Source organism: Oncorhynchus kisutch, linkage group LG18 (genome assembly GCF_002021735.2).
Source record: "Oncorhynchus kisutch isolate 150728-3 linkage group LG18, Okis_V2, whole genome shotgun sequence".
NCBI lineage: Eukaryota > Metazoa > Chordata > Actinopteri > Salmoniformes > Salmonidae > Oncorhynchus > Oncorhynchus kisutch.
The window spans coordinates 49,479,116-49,492,697 of NC_034191.2; the positions used below are offsets into that span (position 1 = coordinate 49,479,116).

The 13,582-nt window shown below is 42.6% G+C and overlaps 1 protein-coding gene across 1 annotated transcript in view; it reads left to right on the forward strand.

Moving 5' to 3' along the window:
* Positions 1-13,582, forward strand: part of LOC109908785 (tyrosine-protein kinase Yes) — a 53,861-nt gene that overhangs the window by 31,365 nt on the left and 8,914 nt on the right. The window contains exons 7-10 of the mRNA XM_020507480.2: positions 1,002-1,157; positions 7,558-7,737; positions 10,782-10,858; positions 11,246-11,399. Coding sequence (XP_020363069.1) covers positions 1,002-1,157; positions 7,558-7,737; positions 10,782-10,858; positions 11,246-11,399 — 567 coding nt within the window. The remainder of the gene's footprint in view (positions 1-1,001; positions 1,158-7,557; positions 7,738-10,781; positions 10,859-11,245; positions 11,400-13,582) is intronic.

A 13,582-nucleotide genomic window follows, 5' to 3' on the forward strand; every position in this document is an offset into this window, starting at 1 on the left:
GTGTTACTGATGGTAGGCTTTGTTACTTTGGTCCCAGCTCTCTGCAGGTCATTCACTAGGTCCCCCCGTGTGGTTCTGGGATTTTTGCTCACCGTTCTTGTGTTCATTTTGACCCCACGGGGTGAGATCTTGCGTGGAGCCCCAGATCGAGGGAGATTATCAGTGGTCTTGTATGTCTTCCATTTCCTAATAATTGCTCCCACAGTTGATTTCTTCAAACCAAGTTGCTTACCTATTGCGGATTCAGTCTTCCCAGCCTGGTGCAGGTCTAAAATGTTGTTTCTGTTGTCCTTTGACAGCTCTTTGGTCTTGGCCATAGTGGAGTTTGGAGTGTGACTGTTTGAGGTTGTGGACAGGTGTCTTTTATACTGATAACAAGTTTAAACAGGTGCCATTAATACAGGTAACGAGTGGAGGACAGAGGAGCCTCTTAAAGAAGAAGTTACAGGTCTGTGAGAGCCAGAAATCTTGCTTGTTTATAGGTGACCAAATACTTATTTTCCACCATAATTTGCAAATAAATTCATAAAAAATCCTACAATGTGATTTTCTGGATTATTTTTCTCATTTTGTCTGTCATACTTGAAGTGTACCTATGATGAAAATTACAGGCCTCTCTCATCTTTTTAAGTGGGAGAACTTGCACAATTGGTGGCTGACTAAATACTTTTTTGCCCCACTGTATATAGGGAATAGTGTGGGACATAATCTACTTTTCTCTGGTGCATTTTGAAACCAGCTGGTCCAAGCCGTGTTAAACCATGCTCTTCTCATTCATATTTTAGCTGTGTAATTATAGGCTGAATTTAGCCGTATCGCATGGCGTACGGAAACACTTGAAGTAATGTGTGATGTCCCCTTTTTAAGCTACGTTCGGTTTTCCTTGTATATTAGTAACTCCTGTGACTCGTAAAAATATTGACCATGGTATTTATGTGTGTGGGTGTGTGTGTGCGTGCATCTGTGTGTGTGTATATGTGTGTGTCTGTCTCCCCGCTCAGAGCATGCAGACGGGCTGTGCCACCGGCTGACCACGGTGTGCCCCACGGTGAAGCCCCAGACTCAGGGCCTGGCCAAGGATGCCTGGGAGATCCCCCGGGAGTCCCTCCGCCTGGAGCTCAAACTGGGCCAGGGCTGCTTCGGAGAGGTCTGGATGGGTAAGACTGTACCCACACACATACAGACAGACAGAGACACACACACATACTTGACACTCCGAATGGTTTGGATGGGCAAGACAGACAGAGAATATACAGTATGACATATTATTATATTACTATGACTTTTAAAATCACCCAGCAGTGCTATTTGTAGAGTTAGCTCAGAGTAATTGTTTCAATTTTTCAACCATTCCCGAACCTGCAACCAAAAATAAGTTACACATGGGCAGTAGCAAAACAAGTGACCAAATGATTGTCTCTTCGCATGCTAAATCTGCAGAGCTGTGAGGGTTGTATCCCCCATATATATGGCATTCTATTGGTTGCAAGAATTTTGTTTAATAATTTAAATTGGAAAAACTCTACGTTTTGAACCCGGCGTCGTTTTGTGTATCAATTCATAAACCATGGGAACGGAATTGGTGTATCAAAAATCTCCTCCCAACTATTATTTTTCAACCAGTATGGCGCATCTGTCAATTGTTTGGTCCTAAAATGAACCTGGGATACTTTTTTTTATCTATCACAATTTTCTATAGCCAACTTTGGTCTTTAATGCAAGGCTAACAGACAAGTTCCTTACCTTCTCACATATCCACTTGTGTCATACATTTTTGCAGTAATGCTGCAATTAGTTGGTTGTAATTTTGGGAAGAGCAGACATTTCCATGTATTTTTGTTAATTGCATGTGTGACATAACTCCACCAGTCCTATTTATGATATAATTCACAAAGATCATATTTATTTATTTTCATAAATAATGTTTTTTCATCAATTAGTATATTTGAAATAAACCATAGTATTTGTTCTGTATTTTATAGTGGATTAAACTGAAATTGCAACCAACCAACTGTTCCTAGGCTGTCATTGTAAATAACCATTTGTTCTTAACTGACTTGCCTAGTTAAATAAAGGTTAAAATGTATATAAATATTTATTTTAATAAAGGGGAAAAGGACATTCTTAAACATTCTTAGAGAACCAGTTCAGATTTAAGTATAGTTTTTGTGTGATTGAAGCCTTTAGTGAGAGTTCTGATGCTTTAATATTTAATAATTTCTGCCCTCTAAATTAATATTCACGATATAAAAAGGCCTGTTTAATTTTGTCAGACTTCTATTCTAAATAAAGTGAATATTTTTTTCTCATAATAAAAAAAATAGGTGTAGGCAGGGCCATAAGTAAATAGGTCAACTGGGATATGACTGAATAATTAATCAGGGTGCACATCATTATTCAGTATTAATCCAGAGAGGTTAGAAAAATGATCTAGCTCCTGTCAGGCTGTGCAGGGATCCAAATCAGCGTACAATGACACCTTTGTTTTTAAGCCCTGGATTTCTAGCCCGTCAATATTGTTGTCGGATCTGACTTTAATAGCTAACATTTCGATGGCCATAATAAATAGATATGCCGATAGTGGACAACCTTGTTTTACTCCTCTTGACAATTTATTACTTTCTGAGAAGTAGCCATTATTTACTATTTTACATCTGGGGTTACTGTACATAACTTTAACCCATTTTATAAGAGATTCTCCTAAATTAACATAGTCCAGGCATTTATATATACATTTCCGGCGTACTTTATCAAAGGCCTTTTCAAAGTTAGCTATGAATACCAGGCCTGGTTTTCCTGATTTTTGTTGTTATAGTGTTCTATTGTTTCCAGTACTTATCTTATATTATCTCCAATGTATTATCCATATAAAAACCTGTTGTAAATGACTATTGTATCTGGAAATGGCAGATTTGTTTATTTTTATGGAATACCTACATAGGCGTACAGAGGCCCATTATCAGCAACCATCAGTCCTGTGTTCCAATGGCACGTTGTGTTAGCTAATCCAAGTTTATCATTTTAAAAGGCTAATTGATCATTAGAAATCCCTTTTGCGATTATGTTAGCACAGCTGAAAACTGTTGTTCTGATTTAAAGAAGCAATAAAACTGTCCTTCTTTAGACTAGTTGAGTATCTGGAACATCAGCATTTGTGGGTTCGATTACAGGCTCAAAATGCCCAGAAACAATTAACTTTCTTCTGAAACTCATCAGTCTATTCTTGTTCTGAGAAACAAAGGCTATTGCATGTAAGAAAGTGTCAAGAAACTTCAGATCTTGTTCAACGCTGTGTACTACTCCTTTCATAGAACAGCACAAACGGGCTCTAACCAGAATAGAAGGAGAAGTGGGAGGCCCCGGTGCACAATTGAGCAAGAGGACAAGTACATTAGAGTGTCTAGTTTTAGAAACAGACGCCTCACAAGTCCTCAACTGGCAGCTTTATTAAATAGTACCCACAAAACACCAGTCTCAACAGTGAAGAGGCGTCTCCTGGATGCTGGCCTTCTAGGCAGAGTTGCAAAGAAAAAGCCATATCTCAGACTGGCCAATAAAAATAGAAGAATAAGATGTTCACAGACACTGGACAAAGGAAGATTGAAAAAAAGTGTTATGAACAGACAACTCAAAGTTTGAGGAGTTCGGATCACAAAGAAGAACATTTGTGAGAGACTGAAAAAATGAAAAGACGCTGGATGAGTGCTTGACACCATCTGTTGTAAAGACGACTAGCTTTATTGAGCCTCCGCCATGTATATCTCACTCGTCAGGATATTTAAGCCTCCATATATCCACTAGTTCCAATACATTGATAATATTAGTAATTTCCTTAAGTGTGCGAGGGTGATAGTTTGCAGTGTGATTTCCAGTGATTTGCAGTTATTTCCAGTTATGTTCCATTGAGTTACACTATATATACAAAATAATCTGGACACCCCTTCAAATTAGTGGATTCTGCTATTTCAGCCACACCCATTGCTGACAAATGTATAAAAACGAGCACACAGCTGTGCAATCTCCATAGACAAACATTGGTAGTAGAATGGCCTTACAGAAGAACTCAGGGACTTTACATGGTACCGTCATAGGATTACACCTTTCCAACAAGTCAGTTCTTCAAAATTCTGCCCTGGTAGAGCTGCTCCGGTCAACTGTAAATGCTGTTATTTTGTGGTGAAAACTTCAAGGTGCAATAAGGCTCAGCCACGAAGCGGTAGGCCACACAAGTTCACAGACCGGACCAGAGAGTGCTGAAGCGTGTCGTGCGTAAAAATTGTCAGTCCTCAGTTGTGAAACTCCCTACTGAGTTCCAAACTGCCTCTGGAAGCAATGTCAGCACAATAACTGTTTGTCGGAAGCTCCATACAATTGTTTTCCATGGAATAGCAGGCGGCTGCTCAAGGCTAAGATCACCATGCACAATGCCAAGCGTCGGCCAGTGTGGTGTAAAGCTCACTGCCATTTGACTCTGGAGCAGTGGAAACATGTTCTCTGGAGTGATGAATCACGCTTCATCATCTGGCAGTCCGACAGACAAATCTGTGTTTGGCGGATGCCAGGAGAACGCTACCTGCCGAATGCACAGTGCTAACTGTGAAGTTTAGTGGAGGAGGAATAATGATCTGGGGCTGTTTTTCATGGTTCAGGCTAGGCCCCTTAGTGAAGGGAAATCTTTGTCTAGATAGGTGTGGAAGAACATGACTGTCAGGCACAGAGCCCTGACCTCAACCCCATCGAACACTGTTGGGATGAATTGGAACGCCGACTGTGCGCCAGGTCTAATCGCTCAACATCAGTTCCCGACCTCACTAATGCTCTTGTGGCTGATTGTAAGCAAGTCCCTGTAGCAATGTTCCAAAATGTAGTATATTTCGCCCCCCTGTACACATGGATCCTAGGGTCTTTAAGAGATAGGGGCCTATCCTTTAAAAAGAGCACAAGGTGACACCTACAGTACAGATCCAGATTCTCAGCCAATGTAATTTCAAACACATTCGCCTTGTTTGTACCCCTTCCCAACTCAAGAGAATACTTTATGTGTGAATGCATATACAGTTTGGCTGTTTAAGAAGGCATGCCAAATTGAGCATGAATCGGAAGATTTAATTAACCAATATCTAGTGCAAGCAGATGGAGCTCGGATATCCCCATTCCCCCCCAACACCCACACAAGTGTCCCCCATTGTGACCCATCTTACGAAGCACCTCTGTGCAGTCAGACCATTTTATTATTCTGTGCCGCCAGGGCCACAATAATATGCCCCCACTCTGATTGTCCGAGTGCAACTCCCTCCCCATGGGTTACTACAGCCAGTGTTTCCAGCACAGCCACTACCTGGGTGGGGATACTCCACCGGAATTCCCACCGGCTAGGTGCGAGGTCATCAAGGTTCTCATTAGCAGCTTTGAGAAAATCCCATCTGGGTCTTTAGCGTTTGGACCTACCCTGCCAGGCAGGGTCAGACTCTTGTGGTGGCGGTGCTGCTTTAGTGGATCTCAGACCACATCCACCTTTCTGTCATGACTGCATAGGCTACTTGCAGCAGGCCTATAAAACGGATAAGGACTAATCCTTAGTGGGTGGGTCACTCAGGTGGGTGTCTAGGATATAGGGTTGGCACTGTTCGATCATGATAGGACAAAAAACAAGTTGGTTAGGACATCTACTTTGCATGACACAAGTCATTTTTTCCAACAATTCTTTACAGACAGATTATTTGACTTATAATTCACTGTATCACAATTCCATTGGGTCAGAAGTTTACAGACACTAAGTTGACTGTGCCTTAAAACAGATTGGAAAATTCCAGAAAATGATGCCATGGCTTTAGAAGCTTCTGATAGGCTAATTGACATATTTTGAGTCAATTGGAGGTGTACCTGTGGATGTATTTCAAGGCCTACCTTCAAACTCAGTACCTCTTTGCTTGACATCATGGGAACATTTTTTTAAATCAGCCAAGGTCTCAGAAAAAAAGTTGTAGACCTCCACAAGTCTGGTTCATCCTTGGGAGCAATTTCCAAATGCCTGAAGGTACCACGTTCATCTATACAAACAATAGTACGCAAGTATAAACACCATAAGACCATGCAGCTGTCATACCGCTCAGGAAGGAGACGTGTTCTGTCTCCTAAAGATGAACATAATTTGGTGCGAAAAGTGCAAATCAATCCCAGAACAACAGCAAATGACCTTGTGAAGATGCTAGAGGAAACAGGTACAAAAGTATCTATATCCATAGTAAAACGAGTCCTATATCGACATAATCTGAAGGGCCCCTCAGCAAGGAGGAGGCCTCTGCTCCAAAACCGCCATAAAAAAAGCCAGACTACGGTTTGCAACTGCACATGGGGACAAAGATTGTACTTTTTGAAGAAATGTCCTCTGGTCTGATGAAACAAAATTAGAACTGTTTGGCCATAATGACCATCGTTATGTTTGGAGGAAAAAGGGGGAGGTTTGCAAGCCAAAGAACACCATCCCAACCATTAAACACGGGGGTGGCAGCATCATGTTGTGGGGGTGCTTTGCTGCAGGAAGGGACTGGTGCACTTAACTAAATAGATGGCATCATGGGGACGGAAAATTATGTGGATATATTGAAGCAACATCTCAACACATCAGTCAGGAAGTTAAAGCTTGGTAGCAAATGGATCTTCCAAATGGACAGTGACCCCAAGCATACTTCCAAAGTTGTGGCAAAATGGCTTAAGGACATCGAAGTCAAGGTATTGGAGTGGCCATCACAAAGCCCTGACCTCAATCCTATAGAATATTTGTGGGCAGAACTGAAAATGCGTGAGCAAGGAGGTCTACAAACCTGACTCAGTTACACAAGCTCTGTCAGGAGTGGGAAGCTTGTGGGAAGGCTACCCGAAACGTTTGACCCAAGTTAAACAATTTAAAGGCAATGCTACAAAATACTAATTGAGTGTACGTAAACTTCTGACCCACTGGGAATGTGATGAAAATAAATCATTCTCTCTACTAACATTCTGACATTTCACATTCTTACAATAAAGTGGTGATCCTAACTGACCTAAGACAGGGAATGTTTACTAAATGTAATGGGGTAAATGTCAGGAATTGTGAAAAACTGAGTTTAAATGTATTTGGCTAAGGTGTATGTAAACTTCCCACTTCAACTGTATGTTTGTATATCCCCATATCTGCGTAAAAGTGAAGACTCGCTCTGTCACAGTGACATCCGCTTCTTCGGGGACTCAAGTCCTTTCAGCTTCAGCTCATAACTTAATGTGTGCTTTCCTCTATGTACCCAAATACACCCCGTTTGTCACATTGTACCTATGACACACTGTGTAACTCTATAAACAGTAGCCATACTATAATATGTCAGAGGTTTGCATCCCAAATGGCGCCCTACTCCATACGTAGTGCACTTCTTTTGACCAGGCTGTGTAGGGAATAGGGTGCCATGTGGTACACATACATAATGTGTACTGTGCTGGAAACGACCATTTGTTTACTCCTGTTTACACTATTGTCTTTCTGGTACAATATGACTCAAACATGACTTTTGTAATTCTATTCAGGCACATGGAACGGCACCACCAAGGTGGCGATTAAGACCCTGAAGCCAGGCACCATGTCCCCCGAGGCCTTCCTCCAGGAGGCCCAGATCATGAAGAAGCTGAGGCATGACAAGCTGGTGCCCCTCTACGCCGTGGTGTCTGAGGAACCCATCTACATCGTCACTGAGTACATGGCTAAAGGTACACATCGTCGTACGCACGTATAGCGGACGCGTATAAATCACACACACACATACAGTGCCTTGCGAAAGTATTCGGCCCCCTTGAACTTTGCGACCTTTTGCCACATTTCAGGCTTCAAACATAAAGATATAAAACTGTATTTTTTTGTGAAGAATCAACAACAAGTGGGACACAATCATGAAGTGGAACGACATTTATTGGATATTTCAAACTTTTTTTTAACAAATCTAAAACTGAAAAATTGGGCGTGCAAAATTATTCAGCCCCTTTACTTTCAGTGCAGCAAACTCTCTCCAGAAATTCAGTGAGGATCTCTGAATGATCCAATGTTGACCTAAATGACTAATGATGATAAATACAATCCACCTGTGTGTAATCAAGTCTCCGTATAAATGCACCTGCACTGTGATAGTCTCAGAGGTCCGTTAAAAGCGCAGAGAGCATCATGAAGAACAAGGAACACACCAGGCAGGTCCGAGATACTGTTGTGAAGAAGTTTAAAGCCGGATTTGGATACAAAAGGATTTCCCAAGCTTTAAACATCCCCAGGAGCACTGTGCAAGCAATAATATTGAAATGGAAGGAGTATCAGACCACTGAAAATCTACCAAGACCTGGCCGTCCCTCTAAACTTTCAGCTCATACAAGGAGAAGACTGATCAGAGATGCAGCCAAGAGGTCCATGATCACTCTGGATGAACTGCAGAGATCTACAGCTGAGGTGGGAGACTCTGTCCATAGGACAACAATCAGTCGTATATTGCACAAATCTGGCCTTTATGGAAGAGTGGCAAGAAGAAAGCCATTTCTTAAAGATATCCATAAAAAGTGTAGTTTAAAGTTTGCCACAAGCCACCTGGGAGACACACCAAACATGTGGAAGAAGGTGCTCTGGTCAGATGAAACCAAAATGGAACTTTTTGGCAACAATGCAAAACGTTATGTTTGGCGTAAAAGCAACACAGCTCATCACCCTGAACACACCATCCCCACTGTCAAACATGGTGGTGGCAGCATCATGGTTTGGGCCTGCTTTTCTTCAGCAGGGACAGGGAAGATGGTAAAATTGATGGGAAGATGGATGGAGCCAAATACAGGACCATTCTGGAAGAAAACCTGATGGAGTCTGCAAAAGACCTGAGACTGGGACGGAGATTTGTCTTCCAACAAGACAATGATCCAAAACATAAAGCAAAATCTACAATGGAATGGTTCAAAAATAAACATATCCAGGTGTTAGAATGGCCAAGTCAAAGTCCAGACCTGAATTCAATCAAGAATCTGTGGAAAGAACTGAAAACTGCTGTTCACAAATGCTCTCCATCCAACCTCACTGAGCTCGAGCTGTTTTGCAGGAATGGGAAAAAATGTCAGTCTCTCGATGTGCAAAACTGATAGAGACATACCCCAAGCGACTTACAGCTGTAATCGCAGCAAAAGTTGGCGCTACAAAGTATTAACTTAAGGGGGCTGAATAATTTTGCACGCCCAATTTTTTTGTTTTCCAATAAATGTCGTTCCACTTCATGATTGTGTCCCACTTGTTGTTGATTCTTCACAAAAAAATACAGTTTTATATCTTTATGTTTGAAGCCTGAAATGTGGCAAAAGGTCGCAAATTTCAAGGGGGCCGAATACTTTCGCAAGGCACTGTATTATTGTACACACACGCATGTGACATGGAAATCCATCTACGTAGTTACAAAGTACATGACTAAACGCACCCATGATTATGACACACGAATGCATAAAGGCATGTACGTATGCGTTGCATAACCCATCTGCATAGGGGCAGTAGTCAGAGGGCTTGTTCGACAGTGCAGGCGACTGCCGACTGACTGATCTACAAATGACCTTGCGTCATAAATAACTACTCCTTATTATTTGTGGATCAGGCAGTCAGTCACATTTTAAAATGCTTCACGTTGGCAACAATGTGGAACAAGCCAACAGACATGGCTAGGTAGCAGGTACACATGTTCATGACACACACAGATGCAGTGACGTGTGTGTGTGTGACTGGCAGCATGGTGTTGAGATGTAGATCTACGGCTGATCAGATGTGTAATTAAAAAAGGTATAGCTAGAGCCTCTCTCCAGAAGGGTCCTTACACACTCACACACACGCCTGGGGCAGGTGATTGGCTGACTGGCTCAGCTGGCGCTTGTTATACATGTGTGATGGAGTTGGAGAACCTGACATGGAATTTAATACAAAGAAGAGAAAGCATGAGATTTGGACGTTAGTTGTTGCATGTCTCCGAAAGATTTTTCGGAGGCAGAATTTTTAGATATTACGCCACAATGCACATGTCACCCTATTAGAAGTATCCCGGACAATTTCCTTAAATATTACATTTTTTAAGTGTTATGGCCGTTTTAATTAACGTACCCTACTGGTTGAAAGTCCTTGGAAATCCCATGTGGGTTTTGGAGGCCCGGAGCAGAGATGTTTAATTGAAAACTGCAGTAGTTTTGTGGCGAGCTTTCATCTTTCTTGACTGCAATGCGTCTCACTGTTTCTTTTTAATTAGTGATTGAACACTAATGACTTATCCCTAAGTGGACTCAGTGATGTGTGTGTGTGTGCTAAATTATATTGCATTGGTGTGCGTGTGTAGACTAGCCTAACTCACAAGGGAGTGTGTGTTTATCCCATTGATGTCCCCTGTGGCTCTAATCTTGGTTTCCTCTCACACCGAGGAAATGTCCCAAATGACACCCTATTCCCTATACAGTGTACTAGTTTAAATAGTGTATCAGTCACCAGGGCCTCATAGGGCTGTGGTCAAAAGTAGTGCACTATATAGGGAATAGGGTGTAATTTGGGACATATACTAAATGTCATTAAGAGCCATGTACTAAACATATACACACGCTGCTAGCTTCATCAATACAAAGTGAATATTTAAGATGTCTTATTTAAGAAGCCTTAAGTCACTATTTCTGTGGTGTTTTGTTGCCGCACCGTTGGCAACATTTACAGCACTCTCTCTCTTTGGTACAGTAACTGTCATGTGTTGCTGATTTTGTAATTGTAGGAAGTTTGCTGGATTTCCTGAAGGAGGGAGATGGTAAATTCCTCAAGCTTCCCTTGCTGGTGGATATGGCCGCACAGGTAAGTCAAAAGTCAGCCTCTCAGTAAACCACCATGTATGATTACAAGTGTCTCGCCCATCAGTTTCTCCACCTAAGGATACGTTTGGCCTCTTTTTGACTACCAGTAGTACATGAAAAAACTATTTCTTCCTTTCTCCATCACAAGATTCCTCCCTCTTGTGTGTATCGATGGGTCCCAGATGGCACCCTATTCCCTATTTAATGCAATACTTTTACCCAGGGCCCATAGGGCTCTGGTCAAAAGTAATGCACTATATAGGGATTAGGGTGTCATTTAGGACTTAACCTAAGAAAGGCTGCTGCGCTCTGAGTGGGTCACATCAAATATTAATGTGGGCATCAGTGAGGAAATGGAGTGTTAAACTATTTTTCTTGTTTTCCTCAGATCGCTGACGGTATGGCTTTCATCGAGAGGATGAACTACATTCACAGGGACCTCCGTGCCGCTAACATCCTGGTCGCGGACAACTTGGTGTGCAAGATCGCCGACTTCGGTCTGGCCAGGCTGATCGAGGACAACGAGTACACGGCTAGGCAAGGTTAGTAGAGCACAGAGTAGGCTTGAGCGGGATACCGTATACCGAGGTATTTGGAAATAGCCACGGGGTGGTTCTTTAATACCATCAATACTAATAAACAATTTTAAGTTTTTCAATACATTGTAATATTTGTAGCTATTTTTAAAGTAAATACCTGTAGTCAACTTGTGCAAAGCGTTCTTATTTCACCTGTCACATTATTTTACATTATGATTTTTTAAATTTTATTTCACCTTTATTTAACCAGGTAGGCTAGTTGAGAACAAGTTCTCATTTGCAACTGCGACCTGGCCAAGATAAAGCATAGCAGTGTGAACAGACAACACCGAGTTACACATGGAGTAAACAATTAACAAGTCAATAACACAGTAGAAAAAAAGAGAGTCTATATACATTGTGTGCAAAAGGCATGAGGAGGTAGGCAAATAATTACAATTTTTCAGATTAACACTGGAGTGATAAATGATCAGATGGTCATGTACAGGTAGAGATATTGGTGTGCAAAAGAGCAGAAAAGTAAATAAATAAAAGCAGTATGGGGATGAGGTAGGTAAAAATGGGTGGGCTATTTACCGATAGACTATGTACAGCTGCAGCGATCGGTTAGCTGCTCAGATAGCAGATGTTTGAAGTTGGTGAGGGAGATAAAAGTCTCCAACTTCAGCGATTTTTGCAATTTGTTCCAGTCACAGGCAGCAGAGAACTGGAACGAAAGGCGGCCAAATGAGGTGTTGGCTTTAGGGATGATCAGTGAGATACACCTGCTGGAGCGCGTGCTACAGGTGGGTGTTGCCATCCTGACCAGTGAACTGAGATAAGGCGGAGCTTTACCTAGCATGGACTTGTAGATGACCTGGAGCCAGTGGGTCTGGCGACGAATATGTAGCGAGGGCCAGCCGACTAGAGCATACAGGTCGCAGTGGTGGGTGGTATAAGGTGCTTTAGTGACAAAACGGATGGCACTGTGATAAACTGCATCTAGTTTGCTGAGTAGAGTGTTGGAAGCTATTTTGTAGATGACATCGCCGAAGTCGAGGATCGGTAGGATAGTCCGTTTTACTAGGGTAAGTTTGGCTGCGTGAGTGAAGGAGGCTTTGTTGCGGAATAGAAAGCCGACTCTAGATTTGATTTTCGATTGGAGATGTTTGATATGAGTCTGGAAGGAGAGTTAGCCAGACACCTAGGTACTTATAGATGTCCACATATTCAAGGTCGGAACCATCCAGGGTGGTGATGCTAGTCAGGCGTGTGGGTGCAGGCAGCGAACGGTTGAAAAGCATGCATTTGGTTTTACTAGCGTTTAAGAGCAGTTGGAGGCCACGGAAGGAGTGTTGTATGGCATTGAATCTCGTTTGGAGGTTAGATAGCACAGTGTCCAAGGACGGGCCGGAAGTATATAGAATGGTGCCGTCTGCGTAGAGGTGGATCAGGGAATCGCCCGCAGCAAGAGCAACATCATTGATATATACAGAGAAAAGAGTCGGCCCGAGAACCCCCATAGAGACTGCCAGAGGACCGGACAGCATGCCCTCCGATTTGACACACTGAACTCTGTCTGCAAAGTAGTTGGTGAACCAAGCACGGCAGTCATCAGAAAAACCGAGGCTACTGGGTCTGCCGATAAGAATAAGGTGATTGACAGAGTCGAAAGCCTTGGCACGGTCGATGAAGACGGCTGCACAGTACTGTCTTTTATCGATGGCGGTTATGATATCGTTTAGTACCTTGAGCGTGGCTGAGGTGCACCCGTGACCGGCTCGGAAACCAGATTGCACAGCGGAGAAGGTACGGTGGGATTCGAGATGGTCAGTGACCTGTTTGTTGACTTGGCTTTCGAAGACCTTAGATAGGCAAGGCAGGATGGATATAGGTCTGTAACAGTCTGGGTCCAGGGTGTCTCCCCCTTTGAAGAGGGGGATGACTGCGGCAGCTTTCCAATCCTTGGGGATCTCAGATGATATGAAAGAGAGGTTGAACAGACTGGTAATAGGGGTTGCGACAATGGCGGCAGATAGTTTCAGAAATAGAGGGTCCAGATTGTCAAGCTTACCTAGTTCCCCAGAACAGTTGATCCAGTCACGTGTTTGTTTGTAAATAGCACAACGGGAGAAAGAGAGAGCAGGTGAGTCCAACTGTGTATTGACAGGGGTCGTGTTTTATATTGAAAGTCTTTTATTTATTTA